Source organism: Beta vulgaris, chromosome 7, assembly GCF_026745355.1.
Source record: "Beta vulgaris subsp. vulgaris cultivar EL10 chromosome 7, EL10.2, whole genome shotgun sequence".
In the NCBI taxonomy this organism is placed as follows: Eukaryota; Viridiplantae; Streptophyta; class Magnoliopsida; order Caryophyllales; family Amaranthaceae; genus Beta; species Beta vulgaris.
The window spans coordinates 15821330-15841327 of record NC_079208.1 but is presented as its reverse complement, the minus strand read 5'-3'; the positions used below and the strand labels follow the sequence as shown (position 1 = coordinate 15841327).

The 19998-nt window shown below is 37.0% G+C and overlaps 1 protein-coding gene across 1 annotated transcript in view; it reads left to right on the top strand.

Annotated features, from left to right (window-relative positions):
• LOC104909022 (uncharacterized) overlaps positions 1-19998 on the top strand; it is a 45452-nt gene that overhangs the window by 20519 nt on the left and 4935 nt on the right. Inside the window, exons 15-16 of the mRNA XM_048633906.2 lie at positions 9221-9301; positions 9420-9521. Of these exons, the coding sequence (XP_048489863.1) occupies positions 9221-9301; positions 9420-9521 (183 nt within the window). The remainder of the gene's footprint in view (positions 1-9220; positions 9302-9419; positions 9522-19998) is intronic.

Here is a 19998-nt window from a genome sequence, read left to right as displayed (position 1 = left end):
AAGGAATATAAAGTATTTCACTTCTATGGTTTCAAGAGTGGGTGATGTTTGCAGGCATGGGGTAGGGAAAGGGGATAGGAGAGGTGTGCGGACGGGGTGGGTGGGTTGGTTGCAGATAGCGGGGATGGGGGACAGGGGAAGTGGGAGACGCATGAGGGTTGGGGAGAGGGTTGTCACAAGTAGAGAGCACAAGAGAGGAGGTGTTTGCAGCGGTGGGGAAAGGGAGGTGGGGAAGGGTATCGGTTTTATTTTTAGTTTCTTTTTTACTTTATTAATATTAAGAATTTAAATAAAAGTAAAATTAAAAATCTAAATCAATAAAATTAAGACACGTGGTCAGGTTACCTATGATAACAGGTTACTTTATCATTTAACCCATTTAAAGCAGCTACCCTCATAAGCTTTGTTTATTCAAATTTAATCTAAAGCTTGACTTAATTTGCGCAGACCGCCTAAAGGTTGTATTATCCTTGAAATTTTTTCCTTTAATTATTAGTTAACATTGTCAATCTATATTGGGAAAATATTATTATAATATTTATATTGTACTGTATTAGACTCGCACTCAAGAAAAAAGTTTCGGATTGGACTGGACTTAAAAAAAAAGTTTGGATCGGTTTTAGACTCAATTTCTGGAATCCAAAAAATTATGGACTAGGTTTGTATTTGGCGAAATCCAATCCAGTACAACCAATTTAACCCTTTAAATATTGGAGAAGGTGTCAATCTAATTAGAGTTTGCCCACCTCCTGTCTAGTCTCTCAAGTATAGGACTTTTCTCTTTTATTAGTCCATGTAAATTTTGGTCCATGACCCAGGTCCAAGAGGCCATATCTATCGGTAGTGGACACGTAAAGGTCGGCCTTATGCCTTCCCCTATTTTCTCACTTTGACATAGAACCTCATTAAAGTCCTCAATCATGACTCGAGGTTGGTTAAAATTATTTGTAAGGTCCATAATATCATTCCACAAATAATTTCCTAACATGAAATCTTAAGGTCATAATTAAAACAATTATCTTAAACAACAATAAATTATGTAGTTATAAATTTACCATCAATAACAAATACAACAATTCATGGTACAATATTTGGATTTAAGTTATTCGTCACATAATTTCTTATAGTAAAATAGTATTCGTTTAGTTTATAGGTCCTCGTGTTTTCATATACTTCCTCCGTTTTTTTTTAGATGTTACACTTTCAAAAATTGTGGTTTTCTAGGCAAAAATTGGAGGAGTGATTAGGAGAAAAATAAGGGTAGGGGGATTAAAGGTGTGGGGACCATTGCACATGGGGGGTTTAAGGGAAGGGAGGAGAGAGAAAAGAGGGACCACTAGTTGGTTCCCTCCCAATTTCACTCGGCTGAGGAGAGAGAAATGTGGGGGAGCCAATTTTTTTTGGCACCAAATTGTTTTCCCTCCAAAATTTTCACAAAGCTGAAAATTTGCAAAAAATTTAAATTACCCAATTTTAAAGTTACTTTAAGCATACCATTACCATACTATATCCTCTATATAAACCCCCAACATTAAATGGGGGCTTATTTCCCAAAATGAGGAGAGAGAAAATATTGTTTAGCACCATGGTTTAGTTTTTTACAAAAAATCAGATTGTTCCCATAATTCACTGCACACACATTGCACAGGACCAATTACAAAAAAATTTCTACTAAATTAAGAACTGAAGTAGGCAACCAAAAAACTTCACACTTCGGTCTTCAAAAAATCAGCTTCAGCTTAATCACATGGGGTCAGCAGATGAGGGAGGGGAGTTTGGCCTTCAAGAGCTGCTGGAAATAGAAGGCATGGAGGATGAGTTGCTGATGCATGAGATGTGGACACATTACAACAGTGATGATGACACAGAGGATGATGATGATGGAGGTACAGCAGTAGCAGATGGCATTCAAGCAGACCAACCAAATCAGCAGGGTAACCTACAACAACAAAACACAGAAATAGAAAACAATGTAAGTTCAACAACCCAAAAACCACATTTAACTTTAACAAAAAGAAGAATGTTGGTTGATGACCTACTTACCTCTGAAATAAATGGTAAATTTGCATGGGGTTTAAAAACAGAAATAGCAAAAAAGCATGGCATAAGTAGGATGACATTAGATAGGATATGGAAAGATGCAAAAAAACAGAGAGAAGTTGGGCATGCCATAGATGTGAGAAACAAAAAAGCAGGAAGATGTGGTAGGAAGCTTAAAGTATATGATGACAAATGGCTTCAGTCAGTCCCACTTAATCTGAGGACAAGTATAAGGGCATTTGCTGGATGTCTTAAAATCCCCCCCTCCACTGTTTACAGTCTACTGAAACGGGGCAAGCTGAGAAGTCACACTAGCAGCACCCACCCAAAACTGACAGAAGATCATAAGATTCAAAGAATGAAGTGGGTGTTACAACACATATTACCAGCAACAAGGACACAACCACCAAAATTTGTTGACATGCAAAATGTTGTTCACATAGATGAGAAGTGGTTTTATTTAAGTCCAGATATGAGAAGGTTTTACTTGCTTCCTGCTGAAGATGACCCTTATAGTTGCTGTCAGTCCAAGAGGTTTAAGATAAAAGCCATGTTCATGTGTGCCACATCTAGACCTATTAAGGACAGTGAGGAAGGATGATACATGATGGGAAATTTGGTATCTACCCTTTTGTTGAGTATGCAAGAGCTAAGTATTCAACAAAAAACAGAAGGGCAGGTACTATGTTGACAAAGGCAATTGAAAGTGTTACACTACCAGTTATGAGGGATATGATAGTTAACACTATCATACCTGCCATAATGAGGAATTGGCCAGAAGGTGTGTCCAAAGAAATCTACATACAATAAGACAATGTTAGACCTCACATTCATGCATCAGACCCATTCTTTATAGCAGCAGCAACTCAGAATGGATTCAATATCCAACTCATCAATCAGCCAGCTCAGTCCCCTGACTTAAATGTGCTAGACTTGGGGTTTTTTAGAGCAATTCAAGCACTACAATATCAATCATTTCCTAAGAACCTAGATGAACTGATTTTAAGAGTGCAGGACTGTTATGATTTCTTTGACCCAGAAGTTTTGAAGTACACTTGGTTGCAATTACAATATGTTATGGTAGAAATACTAAAGTGCAAAGGGGGGAACAATTTCAAGAATCCACACCATGCAAAAAGAAAGTTAGAGAGACTGGGATTACTTCCAGAAAATGTGGAAGTGGACCAAGCTGTGATAGATGAGGCAGTTACATACTTGAATGAGAGGTTTGTGAATGTAGGAGAAGCATTTGACTACTTAGATGCAGCTCAAGAGTAGAATGGGCAGAAGATGTGGCAACTAATTTTTGAACATAACTACACTGTGTATGAAGGAAAAGAATGGGGAGCAAGCATTTGACTACTTAGATGCAGCTCAAGAGTAGAATGGGCAGAAGATGTGGCAACTAATTTTTGAACATAACTACACTGTGTATGAAGGAAAAGAATGGGGAGCAACTTTTTGGTATATATCTAGTATAGAAGAAGATGAAGGATCTACTTGCACAAATACACAGGTATACTATTTACAAGACTTTTTGTTAAAGATTATGGACAACGTGAAGCAACATTTCTAAGCAAACCAGGAAGTTTTTGGGGGGTTCTTGTTTAGTTATTAGACTATTTTGTACAAGTTGAAGGACTGGTTTGTATAAGCAGTGATACAAGCATTTAATGAAAGTTAAGCATTTATGGTTGTTTTTATTCTTTTGCATGTCAACAAGTTTAAAGTAAGATGTGTGTTTTTAAAATCCATCAGGGTTAATTCAATGGTTCATTGAGGAAGCAATAAATGATTTAAAACCTCAACTTATTGGTTTAACACCAATAAGGAGCAAATCATCTATTGCTCTTCAAGCCCAATGTATGAGTCCCTTCATCATTTGGATTTAGCTTTTTAAAACAATATTGGGACTCAAGGGGGGAAGCAAGAGGGACTCATTGTGTAAACAGTGGGGGACTTCACTTAACTCAGCACCCAAAAACAGAAGGCAACCAAAAAACACAAGCCAACCAAAAACAGAAGTACATTATTAGCCATTTGTTCATCCTCAAACCTCCAATCCAAACCAACACCCATAGGCTTCCCAAAAATACATGGCAACCAAATACACAAGGCAACCAAAAGCCAACCAAAATACACAATCAACCAAAAACAAAAGCCAACAAAAAACAGAAGCCAACCACAAACATAAGCCAACCAACAGATTCATAGGCAACCAAAAAGAGCCAACCAACAAATATTCATAGCCAACGAAATACACAATCCCACAAAAAACAGAAGCCAACCAAAAACAGAAGCCAACCAACAGATTTATAGGCAACAAAATATATTCATAGGCAACCAATATTAGCCAACAACCATAAACAGAACCCAACCAACATCTTTATAGGCAACCAAAAACAGAACCCAACCAGCATATTTATAGGCAACCAAAAAATAGAACCCAACCAACATATTTATAGGCAACCAAAAACAAAACCCAACCAACATATTTATAGGCAACCAAAAAACAGAACCCAACCAACATATTTATAGGCAACCAAAAACAAAACCCAACCAACATATTTCATAGGCAACCAAAAACAGCCAGCCAAAAATATACAAGGCAACCAATAATAGCCAACAACAAACCAATAGGAATTTCAGGGACTCAAATTAATTAAAAGGCAACAAAAAACAGAAGGCAATTAAAAGAGTTAGGATGATAGAACCTCAGGGAGTCAAAGTACTCTCCTTTCTCCTGAGAAGGAAGCAATGAGTATCAGGATCAAGTTCTGATGAAGTGCAGGGACTCATTGGAATTTCAAGCTCACCCTCACCATCCTCAGCCTCCTCATCATCCAGCAGTTCTTCAACCACGTCAAAGACCTTAAACCCCCCATCAGACTCAACATACATAGCATAAACAGTGCCTTCATCGCCGTAGACGTTGAAGGCCGTAGAAGTACAACCCAAACACTGACATTTCCCCTTCCTCTTGCACCCCACAATTTCCTTCTTCTTCTCCTTCTCCTTCCCCTTATCCTTCTCATTCTCCTTCACCTCTTGAACTTTACCATTTTTCCCAACAGTGTAAAAACACAGAGCCTTTAAAGCGCAAACAATCTCATGGGTAGAACGGAGAATTTTCTTACCTTTTTCCCCATCCCCTTCTTCCTCAACCCTCGATCTAGGCCTCAACCTGTGTGAAATTGGTCTGGGGTCCAAGATCTGCTTAAATTGGGGACTCATTTTTTTTGGGTTGGAAGAAGAAAGGGACGGAATTCCCTTGGTAACCCGTAACCAGATAAAACTCATCAACCACCACACCCAAAGCCTTGAAGGCATAAGGGCGAAGCAAGTGCTTTTGCATCTCCACTGTCATAGAGCCTCCTTGCCAAGGAGACCCAGTCTGAAATGCAAGCATCAACTCGCAAATGGAATCAGACTCATCAGCATCGTCAGTTTGGAACAAGGCGTCAACAAGGGGTTGGAGATCAGGCACATAATTTTTCGGCATTTTTTAGGGTTTTTTTTTCTGAAAAGATGAAAGAAGATCTAGGGTTTTTGAAGACTTGAAGATGAAATACAGAGAAAACAGTGAGGATTTCAAGAGAACAATGGAGATTTCGAAAGTTTAAAGGGGAAATTTGAAGAGGAAGTGAAGAAATCTAGAGAGAGAAACTGAAGTCCAGTAGAGAGAGGAAGAGAAGATCAGAAGAGGAGAAATGGAAGTAGAGAGAAAAGATGAAGTTTTGAGGGAGAGAGAGAAGGTCGAAGTTTTAGGGTTAGGGAATAGGAGGGGTTGGGGAATTGGGGAAGAACTTTAATGGGGGGATGAATCAGTTGGGGGAGGGGGGTTGAATGTATTAAATGATCATGGGGAAGATGAAAAGGTAGTTGGGGGGTTTAATTTTGGTGGGAATGGTTAAAATCTGATTAGATTAGTTAGGGATTTAATAGGGTAGATTAAGAGTGTTTTAATTTTTAAATGGGTAGTTAGTAAGGGTAATATGGACATTTCACAAGGAAAAAGTTACTAAATAAGGAAATTTTAAAAAGTGTAACATCTATTTACAACCATGCAATTTTAGGAAAGTGTAACATCTAAAAAAAACGGAGGAAGTATTTCTGTTTGTAGAGTTATTTTTGTTTATTTCTATTAGATTAAATAATAGAAATAAAAATTTGGTTTCTTAGCTCAGTTGGGTTATTCTGCTATAAAGCTGAATACTGAATATGATGTGTTTATAAAATATAGCAGACTTAGTGGTTAATATGGTATATAAGTGTATGTTTGTTGGTGTCCACGAATGATTATAAATTGTGGTGCTGAAACTGGTTTGAATTGGCAATGACAAATATGGTAATTAGTACAAAAAAATTGGTAGATTGTTCATTGCAGTTCCTTTTTTTTCTGACAACGTATAAATTGAAAACGAGGAAATAACAATACATCTCTTCCTTTCAGAGGCTGCTAGGAAGTGAGCCTTGGCAATTTTTTCCTTGTCAACTTTAATAATTCGGAACACATTGAAACTTCTGGTGTAGTTGATAATGTGTCCCATAATCATTTTTGTATGCGCTGCTGCTTTAGTGATATCTTGAATACCTATGATAACTTGTTCACAATCCGTCCAGACCTCAAGATTAATGATTCCTTGACTTATCATGATCTTTAGGTTATAAAGGAGTGCATAGGTCTCTGACTATAGTGTTGATCCAGCCGCAATCTTTCTACTTCCTAAACTAACTTCTTTATTATCTTCCAAGAGTACCTACCCAAAAGTTGTGCTTCTCGGATCATTATCCACATCTTTGTTCCTTTTCCAAGCTCCGCCAATGACTAATCTCCTCTGTGTCCCCTCATCTGGCCAGTTGAAGCTCTACTGACATTCCCTTTTTGGTAATTTAGTCCGATCTCTTCAATTCCTCTTCGGGCTCCACTTGTCTTTATTTCTGCCTCGTAGGTTAAGCCATCGAGATCTCCACTGATTTAGGATGTTAATAGCTGCACTCGGTTTTATAGTCTCAAAGGGGTGAAAAAATGCTTTGTTTCTTAAGAGCTAGATGCTCCATAGGATTCATACAAATTCAACGACTCTATAATCTTGATCTTTCTCCTACATGAGGTATCATAACCAATTTCTTGACCATATATTTTCCGAAATTTTTGGATATCCCTCCAATATGATACCAAGGGTAGAGCTTTTCCAAATTCTCATAGATATTTCACAGTTCTTAAAGAGTTGAGTATCCGACTCCTTCTTTTCCCACAAAGGGGGAAAGGGCTCTCGCTTAGGATTTTCCTTTTGCTAAGGTTTACTCCGGTGGCTAAAGCACCATTGACTAGCTTCCAATAGAAAAAATTTCATTTTGGCCTGAATTTTTGATTGCAGAATTTCTTCTATAAGTTAGAATTATCCTTTGGACTTTATGATTGGTTTTTTATGCGCCAGTAAACAGATTTGATCTCATAATTGCCGTGTGATCTTGCTTCCCAGTAAAACTCATCTTTTCCTGTTTGATATGGTAAGTGGACCGATAAAATTGACCTTGTAGTGGCTGGCTCGAACCAGGTATTTAATTTATCCTTATCTCACTCTCTATCTTCTGTGATTAAATTACAAACCCAAGTTGGGCACTTAGGAGCTGCTGGTCTAGCCCTTGATTAAATTGAATTTCTCTTCTTCCCACCCAATGGGCACCCAAAACAAGAGTAGATTTCCCATCTCTTATAATCTTCCCCACTCCTAAAGCTAGGTCGTTGACCCTTCTCTTGATACTTCTCCCTCTCCAAGAACAAGTTGAGGAAAATTTCCCGCAAAGGCTTTTTTCAAACTAATTTTAGAATAGTTGGCTATAAAAACTCTACTCACAAAAAAGGACAGGCTATTTTGAATCCTCCAAGCCTGCTTGAAAACCATTGCTCTGTTTAGATTTTCTAGATTTCTCAAACCTAAACCTCCATTATTTTTGTGTACTTCAAGTAGGCTTTTTTCCTCTAATGAATAGGCTTTTGTTGAACTTTGTACTCCACCAGAATTTTACGATAGTAGAGGAAGCTTTCTTAAGGATCTTTTATGGAAATATGAAAGTATCCATAATGTAAGAAGCATAAGCAATTAGGATACTATTGATGAGGAGGATCTTACCTACCTGATTTAGGGTTGAAATTTTCCAAGAAGTGATTGTGCTTACTATTTTCTCAGGTAGATCTTGGAAGACTTTGAGCGAGTGGCATGTCACGTCCATCGGGCATCCCAAGTATTTTGCCAGTATTTCTTTATTGTTCACTCTTAGGCCTTTGTTGAGGAGGGTAATGAATTTTGTTGGAGTATTCTTGCTAAAGGCAGTGTAAGATTTCTGGGTGTATCATTTCCCCCGAGAATCAACATAAGCTTTCCAGGATTTTTTTTCAAATTCCAAACATTATCCATTGTTCCCTTAATGAAAAAAGGAGCATCGTCGGCAAAGAAGAGATGTGATAGTTCTGGGACTTTGTGGTTCAGTTTAAGACCCTTATAAGTCTCTGATTTTGCTGTTGTGTCATTTTCCTCGAGAGAACTTCCATACACAAGATAAAAAAAGATAGGGAGATAAGGGGTCCCCTTGTCTAAGCCCGGCTTTCGAGTCAATTTGTCCAGTTGCTTCTCCATTGACAAGAATGGAGTAGCTAACCGTTGTAACACATTCCATGATGAGATGGATCCATATGTTAGGCATACCAATAGCTCTAAGCACTTCTTCAATAAATTTCGAGCTTACACGACGGTAAGCCTTGTTCAAATTCAAGTGTAGAATCATTGAGCAGATTTCCCTTTTTTTCTTCTTTTAACATAGCTAAGCATCTCATGGGGGATAATGCAGTTATCATTAATTGATCTTCCCGGGATAATATCCATGCCTACCTCATTATCATAGTGGGTATTATATTTTACCTTGTGTTCTCGTAATTACATGCAAAAGTCTTTACAATATCACCAAACACATCTTACACACAACTTCTATAGGAATATGGGGTTTCGTTGGATGGTTAAGCTTTAAATAAATGCAATAATGAATTGGATGGCTTATGCCATGAATGGAGTTTTTAGTATAGTTTATTAAGTTTTAACTTTTGTTAACAAGATTTTTGTTTGTATTTTAGATGGATTTAACGCTATATTATTCTCTAAAGTTTTCCAATTTACTTTAGGTTGAGCAATTAGAACAAGAGGTCGCACTACTTCAGCAAGCACTTAGTGACAAGCAGGAACAAGAACGTGTAATGCTTGAGGTTTGTTCTATATATCTTGAAGGCTTGAACTTTTGCATGAAGTATATTGTCCAGGCTGGGTGATAATCAAAATGCACCTATTGTGTTTTACTATAGGCGATTCATATGCATGTTATAGGTTCTTATGCGCATTGAGCAAGAGCAAAAAATTACCGAGGATGCTCGAATTGCTGCTGGGCTAGAAGTTGCTGCTCAAAAATCTGTAGTTTGTGTACTTCAGGTTTTCTCTTGGCTTCAATACTAATCAACCTTTAATAAATTAATGCTAATCCTTTATATTTTAAAAATGTTTGTAAACCATAAACTAGGTCGAACGGTAATATCATCAAAGTAAAATGCTAGGCTAAAGCTATAATAAAATAAACCACTCAATAAGCTATTACATAATTGTATTAAAATTGAGCACTCTGACAAATTCGTCTACATGAAAGGCCCCTAAAAAATCCCCCATTGAATAATTTGAGAGATCATAACTATTTCAAAATCAATCCACTAAACTTGATTTGCATCTATAAATGAAAATGAAAATCTCCTATGCATAATCAACTCAAGTAGTACTTGAAACATGACAACATACATGTCAATGGAAGTACAATAAATACAAACAACAAACAAATGCGAAATTCTAATAAAAGTTTTATACTTGATTCTTGGATATTAAAAGATAATTTTGTAGCTTATACGATGCGAATGGATATTTTATTCTCTCATACGGTCTACTAAATCTCTATAATAATAATAATGTTAGAATGTGTAGAATATTTATATAACATTCTTTATTCTTTCCCGGGTCTCCATTATCCGGCGACGTTATACTCAACCAGCTTTTCCGATCAGCCACCATGACTGATGGTAAAATCTTCCTTCCACCTTGCTCTTGTTGTTTCTAACATTAAGAACCATAATACTATTACCCTTGCTATGGGAAATTTCGAATATCTGATATGGGAGGAATTATTCAAGATCCATGCTCGTTCTCACAAAGTCATCCATCACATTAACCCCACTGGAAAAAGGGGAAGTCAAGGTCCCTACGCCGGATGACGAAAAAAAGCTACGGTCCATTGATGGATCTATATGCCCACTATCTCTGATGATCTTCTGCACACTATTATTGAACCCAACTCGACGATTATAGAGGCTTGTAATCGTCTACCAGACATTTTTCAAGATAACAAAAGTTCATGCATTGTGACTCTTGAACAAGAATTTTCTCATATCACCATGGAGCATTTCCCCAATGCCTCAACATATTGTCAACATATCCTAAAATCTTGTCGGATAAGTGTTGGAGCCCCACTATTTAACAATCACCTTGTTCTCCAAATGGTCTCCAGTCTTATAAACTCATATAATCAAGTTGCCACTCTCATTCGCCAAAGTGATCCTCTTCCACAACTTTGCCACGCCTACTCTACGCTTACTCTTGAAAAAGCTGGACTTGCAAAAAGATCCTCCACCGGATTCGATGCCTCCATAGTAATGTGCTATGCTAATGAACCCATTACCTTCCCAGAAAACTCCTCTCACTCTCATCATACTTGTTTGGGGAAAATGGCCCGAAATAGAACAATAATGGTAAAAATCGCGGTGGTGGTAGTGGCGATGCAAATGGTGGCGACTAGGGGTGTGCACAAACCGGTCAGGACCAGAATTTGGACCGGACTGCAGATTCCGGTCTGGTCCGGTCCACGATCCGTCGAATATTGGAATTTCAGTCCACCAGTCCGGTCCAAACCTAGAAAATTTCGGTCCGGACCGGTTGGACCGGAATTTCTATTATCTTAGCAAAAAAAAGTTTATATGTTAAAGATAAAATTAAAGGTAGAAAGTTGAAACTTAAAAACCTACTATTTATTCTTTTAGGATAATTATTATAAAAATTATTAATTTTTAATGTATATAATCTATAAATATATTTAAATAAAATAAAAAAGATTTTTGTTTTTTGAAAAAAAAATCTGGTCCAAGAAAATCTCGGATTTCGGTCCGTCGGTTCCGGTCTGGTCCGTTCCTGGACCGGTGCACACCCCTAGTAGCGACAAGAGTGGTGGTCAGAATTCTGGGATCCCATTCCTCCAAGCCCTTACCCTTCCTTCCTATGGACTAGACCCCCCTCTTCGCCTTTTGGGTTATTGGGCCAGCATGTTCCAAGTAGCAGCAAGCTTATGCAGCCTCAAAAAATCAACAGATCCTCCTTCTAGCACATGGACCTCGAAGCTACTTTCTGCATGACTTCTAATTAAGGTACTCTCTCATCTTATATTAACATGAGCAAAAATCATGGTATTATTTTTGAAAATGGTCATTCTATTCCTATTCATGGTTATGGTGCTACTCAATTACCTTCCCCATACCCTTCCTTAGCTCTTAAAAATTTCCTTCACACTCCCAAACTTTTAAAAATTTAATTTATGTTCATAAATTCACAACTGATAACTCTGTTTATGTGGAATTTGATCCTTTTGGGTTTTCTGTGAAAGATATTCAAACTGGGAAGAGTCTCATGAGATGTGAGACTAGAGGATACCTATATCCTATTACCACTGCCATCGCCATTACTCAAGCCACGTCCACACCCGCTTTTGCTGCCTTGAATCATTCTTTATGGCATGAGCGCTAGGGTCATCCGGGAGATCCTGTTTTAGATTTTCTTAGGGAAAATAGATTCATTGGATATAATCAAACTCGTAGTTCTAATGGTTGTCAATCATGTCCTCTTAGAAAACTTATTAAGTTGCCATTTATTACTTTCAATTCAAGAACTTTTATCCATTTGATATTATGCATGTTGATCTTTGGACTTCACCTGCTTTGAGATTGGACCACCATTATTATCTTCTGTTATTGGATCATTACTCAAATATTTGTGGACAGTTCCTTTATCTAAAAAAAATCTCAAGTTTATTCCATATTTATTTTCAAGCCTATATCCGCACATATTTTGAACGTGATATTAAGAATCTCCAATGTTATAATAGGAGGGAATATGACATGAGCCCTTAAGAGATGTTTGTACTTGTCATGAGTTGACTTTTCGTTTTTCTATCCTTATACATTTTCACAAAATAGGAAAGTCAAAAGAAAAATAATAACCATTAACAACATTATCCGGATTCTCCTTTCTCATGCTTCTCTCCTTTCCTCATTTTGGCATCATGCATTAACAAAAAGCAGCATACCTTTATAACATTTCTTTGAATAAGGAATTAGCCTACCAATCTCCTCACAAGGTTCTCTATTATCGAGATCCATCATATTCTCATCTTCGGGATTTAGGTGTAAATGTTATCCTCTTTTCTCATCAACCAGCATAAACAAACTTCAAACCGCTCTACTTCATATGTCTTTTTCGGTTACCCCTCTAATTATCGTAGTTCCAAATGCTATGACATCTCCTCTTAAAAATCATCATTTGCCTCCATGTAATTTTTTATGAGTCTAAATTCTGTTATAGAAAGGTGCATAATCCTTCTGGTCATACTTAATTATAACTTCTTGGAGGATGCTATTTCTCCTGTTGTGGTCCATATGTTAGCTAACTCTTTCCAAAACAACACAACCAACTCCTTTGAATCCACAAAATATCATCCCCCCCTTAATTCCACAAAATTTCAGCCCAAACTCCTCCCCTACTGGTCCATTGGTTAATTCTCCTTCGCACCCCAAAGCCCTAGCACCTATGGCCCATGTGTTCGTCCAGCGCATCATTCACCTTTGTCTTTACATGCTTTGAGTCCGCCAAGGCCCACTCTTAGCTCCATCCTAGTCGGTTCTCCTCCCACTCTCACATCAATCCCAGCCCATTCTCCTCCCACTCATACATTAGGCCAGCTAGTTCTCCTCCTACTTTTGTTATGGATCTAAACTCATTCCCTCCCAGGCCCAAATCTCCTCCATAAATCGCTCTAATTATTCCTCCAGCACCCCAATGGCCTGTTACGCGGAGTCAACGTGGGATTTTCAAAACCAAAAGTCACTTTAACCTCTACCACGAAGTTTCAAATCCATCTACCCTGTAACCCCATGAGTGCTCTTCATGACTTGATTCAGAAAATGGCCATGGATGATGAATTTAATGCTCTTATTAAAAATAAGATGTGGGATTTGGTGCCCCATCCACCTAATGTTAACGTTATTTGTTCAATGTGAATTATTACTTATAAAGAACATTTTGACGGTGCTTTTGAGAGGCACGGGGCTCGTTTTGTAGGTGATGGACAAACTCAACATGTTGGCATTTACAGTGGAGAGACGTTTAGCCCATTGGTTAAAAGCAAGTACTATTCGCAAAGTTCTTAGCTCGGCTTTTGTCTAAATCTTTGTCTATTCACCAACTTGATGTGAAGAATGCCTTCTTACATGGGGACCTCCAAGAGATCGTGTATATGCATCATCAGCCTATGGGATTTTGGGATCCTGAACATCCTACTCATCTTTGTCGTTTGAAAAAGTCACTCTATGAACTTAAACAAACTCTATGGGCTTGGTATATGAGATTTGATGACTTTGTCTCTACTCTTGGGTTCACTCATAAGAAATCGAACCTTTCTATTTTTATATATCGACATGGTTATGTTGTGGCCTATATTTTATTATATGTTGATTACCTCATATTAATTGCCTTTTATAATGCTATTAGTAAGTATATCATGTCTAGTCTTAGCTCAAAGTTTACTATAAAAGACCTTCAACCTTTGAGTTACTTTTTGGGCATAACTGTTACTAAACATACAGGTGGTTTAATTTTGTCTCAACATAAGTTTGCCACTGAATCCATTGAACATGTTGGTATGTCTGCTTGTAAACCCTCTCCTACTCCAATGTACACTAAGCCCAAGATGGGTGCTAACTCTAACACACGTTATAAGGATCCTATTCATTATCACAGCCTTGCAAGGTTCTTTAGTATCTTACTTTCACGAGACCCGGTATTTGTGCGACGGGTTTGCTTATCCATGCATGACCCTCTGGAAGAACATGTGCATGCTCTTAAGCGCTTGTGCCCTATATTCAGGGTAACTTGATCATGGCTTATATTTATATCCGTCTTCGATTTTTGGCATTATTTCCTATACGGATGTTGATTGGGTGGAGTGTTGATACTAGACTATCCACCTCGGGCTATTGTGTGTTTGTTGGTGACAACCTGGTTCCCTGGTCTACCAAACGACAAGCAACCTGCTTGTCTCGTTTTAGTGCAAAAGTTGAATATCGCGGAGTTGCTAAAATAGTATCTGAGTCTTGTTTGTTATGTATAGAAGCTTCTTTTCGAGCTTAATTAACATATTCAGAAAGCTACATTGGTCTGATGTGATAATGTTAGTGTCATATATTTAACTGGTAATCATGTTAACCATCAACGCACTAAACATATAGAGATGGATATCCATTTTGTCTGCGAAATAGTTATTCGTGGACAAGTTTGTGTTCTATATATCCCATCTCGATACCAAATTGCAGATATTTTCACCAAAGGTCTTCCTATTTTGTAGCTACTGATTTGTATATGATTGACGTTAGCTAATGGAAGGAAACTAAACAAAGTAATATTTCAAAATAATGATCCAAAAATTCGTCTCTTAAATTGTGATCCACTTTGTATGACAAAGATAAGACATGCTCTAAATGTCAACTTTGTCCAAATCTCCAACATGTTCCACCATCATTGTTATATACCTTCATTTGGCCTTGGCCATTCTCAACCTCTAGAAATGATATCATTAGAAAATCGTGCCACCTAATATTGAAGGACACGAGTTTTTAATGTTGTAACACCTAAACAAGTTGCTTCCTTTATAGTTTAGACTATCATTTGCTGCTATGGACTCCCTATGAACTCATTAATGACCAGGATACTCATTTTCAAGCCAAATGCAAGCAAGTACTCGAAAAGTATGAAAATTCAACACCACAAATTATCACCATGTTAACCCCGGGCTAATGGTGTTATAGAAGCAACCAACAAAAGTATTAAGACTAATATCTAGAAAGTGACCCAAAACTATAAGGATTGGTGTAATAAATAAACTACTTCAAATTGCGGGAATATCATACCTCTATCCACACATCAACTAGGGCGACGCCTTATTCCCTTTTTATTGGGATAAGGGATGTTCAACCTATTGAGCTTAAGATATGTTCCTTGTGAATTGTATCGGGAAGTCAAATCCAAGAAGCTGATTATGCGAAAGCCATATTTGAAGAACTAGTTTTGTTGGCCGAACGAAAACTAGCAGCATTGCATCACATGCAAGTATACCAAAAGTGTATCGCTCAATCTTTCAATAAGAAGGTCAAACCATGAAATTCCAAAGAGGGATATTTAGTTCTCAAGACACTAAGGAAAAATGTGTTCGATCATTGCAGAAAATTTCTATTACCAAGGTCATAATTTCTAGAAGGTCACCCAACTTATTGACGTGCACATGATTAAATTAAATAATCTAAAGAAAGTTGATCAACTCAAGAAAAATTATGTTTAAAGCATATAATTATTCATTGTTTAGCTATTTATCAAAACAAAATGTTTGGCCTGATTTATTTATTTTACGTAGGAAACCTACCGTGAAGCTTATCGCTTTCATTAAAAACTTCTCCTTTGGTTCAATTAAAGGTGATCATGCAACGGGCTAAGCCTCAATCCGGAATTTTCGCTCCAAAAACCATTATTACAAATAGGACCAAGCGAACATTTTGGATTGGGCCAAAATTTAGCCTAAATTCTGGATTTAGGTTATCCATTGCCCATATTTTTTGCCCGATAATTGGGTCGGGCCCGAACTGTGGGATCGAGTGATCTTGCCCAAAACTTGTTTCTGGTCGGGCCGAGTCGATGTTAATTACTTCTAGTTTCAATATTAAGTTTTTCATCCGTAGCCAAAACTGAACAATAATAAGAATAGATTATTGGAACTGTGGCAAAATCTTAGTTTTGAATTACGCCACACGCGGGCTTTGCTCGCCGTATAGGACCCTTCGGGCCTCGTAAAATTTCTACACCACGGACAACCTTTTCTCACCGCGTGCAAAGTCCTGCCACTTAATGACAACAATTTGCAGCTTCTCGACAACCTAATTTTATAAGTTATAAAATTAGTTCGCGGTGAATTTGTGCTGAGTCTTGTCAGACATTCGCAAAGAAATGATGATTACTCTTCTCAACCTAATTCACTAACGTTGGACAAGACTCACCGCGAAGATCTGCGGATTTCAAGAATTTGCGCAGCTGCGATCCGTACAATAAGGCTTTGTTTTGTATCTACGTCAAGCCAACTACTTTTGAGCCACGTTTCACGATTGGTTTGTGATTCTCGGCACAAATACCCCCGTGCCAACTGCAACCATGCCTATTTCGCTTAGTTTGTTCATAATTTTTCACATTAGGGACACTTTTCTTTCTAGTGTTTCTTCTAATATCGACCTCCACTTATATTTACTTAAATTCTTTTATTTTTCATTACTTTGCATAACTTCTTGCAAATATTATATCTTTTTCATATTTTTTCTGGGTAATGTAAGTACCCTCATGTCATTCTGTGTCATTTTTCTGGGAGAATGTCAGTATAATTGCATACAAAAAATATAGGACTTTTCTTATTTTTAGAGCCATCATATAATCAAAGTTAGAGTCAACATATTATCAAAGCCAAAAGATGCATAATAACATCAAAATATTTAATCTAAGATATGTACAAAACATTTAAAAGAATTATCATCATTTACAAAAACTTTTAATCAGAAATCGAGTTTACGCTGCTATCTCTAGTGTTATGAGCACTCCAAACTCCCCACCTATAAGTGTATGTTGATAAGTCACGTCCCCTAGGAGAACTCTAGGAGCACGCTCATCGAAGAACAAGGACTCTTGAAGTTTGGCACACCAGGAAATTAGGGGCCTATGAATTGCGTTTGCTGCATCACCATGGGGCTCATCCAAAGGCTCATCATGATATTAGTCATGACGTTAAACATAAGTTTCATTATCAATCTCATGTTACCCTCATGACTCCCCAAAGCCAAGGAAGATCCACAACTTCTGACCCATGTTAAAAAGGCGGCTCGCAGACACAACAACAATCGTAGAGGAATAGATGCCAACCTATGTCGAGCTCGTCACCCCTAGTGACATGGCACGAGAAGCTCTTCTTCAGATTCACGATCTTGTAATTTAGGGAATCGATCACTCTAAGTAGCTTAAGACTCTACCAGGGTACCTGAAAAAGAAAAGAAAAAAAACAAGCGAAATTCAAAGTTAGCAAAATAGGTCAACTTTGCAAAAATAAATGAATGATCCATGCCATCAAATGAGTTACCGCTCAATCTCTCTAGGAAGAGTCTAGACAGTGAATTACTTCGGCTCTAGAGTATGCTTAAATTATCTCCTCGTGGTCATGTAAAGTTATTTCGTAACACTTTATCATTTAAAGAGACAAAAAAAAAACTAATTTGCATTTTATTCAATAAAGGACGGTGGCGGAAATATCGTTTGATGAAAATTGTCACACTAAGAAAGGTTTCAAAAGAAACTAAACGAAATTAAATCCAAAGTAAAATAACTTTAAAATATTCATAACAAGACAAAACAACCTCATAAATCCAATGTACTAAGTATAATTAAATAGGAAATGAAAACACCTCAACATCCTAATTAATTTATCTCACAGCTCAGAGCATCAAATAATCACTCCTCGTGATCACTTGTGAGAATATCGACAAACATCCGTAATCAGTGGAGAGTAACTAAATTAAGTTACCCTAATCATACAATAATCATTATAGGGAACAAACTCAACATATAATAACATAACTTACTAATTAACAATATGCTTCAACAAACTCGATAAAAGAACTCCTAAAGCCACCAATAAACGGATAAAACATAAATAATAATAAAGAAATAATAAATTAATAATAAAAATGATGATAAAAAATTTAAGCAAGAACTGAAAGCAAGTGAAGCGCAACCCATTTCCAATGGTGTCAGCTCATGTGTTATGTTCCCAGTTGCCTATATCTTAGAATGGTCAGACTCCTGATGTAAGATAATACCCAGCTTAGTACCTCTTGCACGACAACAATAAACCAAGGTAAACACCTAAACCGCAATCTAGGTAGCTAGTATGTTTTTAACCATTGGGACATTGTGTCTCGGCATGTCGTACTCTCAAGCAAAATAAAAAAAAATCATAAACCACAATCCAACAATTTCAAGTCCCAAAAATCTCATAATTTATAAAATACTAGTAATCCAAAAATAGGGTTTAAATTCACCATATACTAAAAATAGAGAATTTTTCTAAATAGCTTGGAAAACTGCAAATACAAGATCAATTTTTCCAACCATCCACACTCCCGTTATTTGAGTTTGGATACAAGGTTAATTACAACGAAAGTCGCAATGCCCCCAGTACATAATCTTTGGTAAAGTAGTGCTAAAGGCAGTAATATTCTCCCTTGACCATAACGATGTCGATGACGTGACCAAGGCAAAATCCAAGCATACAAACCAGCATAAACCACCACAAAAATTCACAATTCCACTCATAAACTATCAAATTACAATGTCATTGGCTCATCATGCGTACCATAATAATAAATATGCTTTAAGGCACCAAATAAGACAATCAAATCATGAAAAGAACCAATGAAATCACAAAACAAGTCAAAAGCACATACAGCAACATTGGTGGGGGTGCACCAAAACAGGAGTTGCAAGCGCACTTCCAGTTATGCCAACCAAAATTAGCAGCTCGTCGAACAGTGCGGGTATAGCATATACAGTTCCTGCCCGTGGCTTGAATATACTTTAAAATGCTTTCAAATTTACTTTTTCAAACCAATCCAAACATACTAATACATCATCCAACATCATACTAAAAATATTCATGCCAAGAATTCAAGAACTCATGCTTAACCCTAATTAATCAACATCAAATCACGGTAAGACTAGATAATTAAAACATCCTACAAGGTCTTGAATCTTATGAAGCGCAAATTACACTACTTCAAAGCAAAGTATAAACACCACTTACATCACAAACGTAAGATAAAGAGTACTTATCGGTCGATCAAACAAATTCAAGATATGAGGAGAAAATCAAACAAGCATATAAACAAGAATCTTCCACCCCATCCTAACATGATACTAAATCAAAAACATAACTATTGAAAACGATTATAAATCATATACTTATTCTAATTATTCTAGGATTTTTGCTAGTTACGTGGTTCAACTCATGAAGTGCATAGTTAAATGGGACTAGCCTTCTTCCTCTTAAATATACCCTTCTTCCTTGAACTCACCTCTTAGACTCCCAAAGCAACGAATTGTAATTAGCAAGAAAATTGATAAGGTAAATGATACATGAAAATGAGTGGAAGAAGTGATGACTAATATCTGTTTTTTAATATGTGAGGAACACAAGAAGGAAATTTTCTCTCTCAAATTTAGTTTCAATGTAACTTTGGGTGCATAACAGATAGGAAAAATTATTTTAGATAAGTTAACCTTTGCGTGTTATTCTTAAAACAAGTCGACCATTCGAGTAACTATGAATAAGTTAACCTTGTATCTACTTTTGCTATAAATGAGTTAAATCACAATGTCATCTTATTATAATGTCACACATATCATCATTTCAACATCATTAACTCGTTTGTAGCAGAAGTAGATACAAGGTTAGCTTATTTTAAGG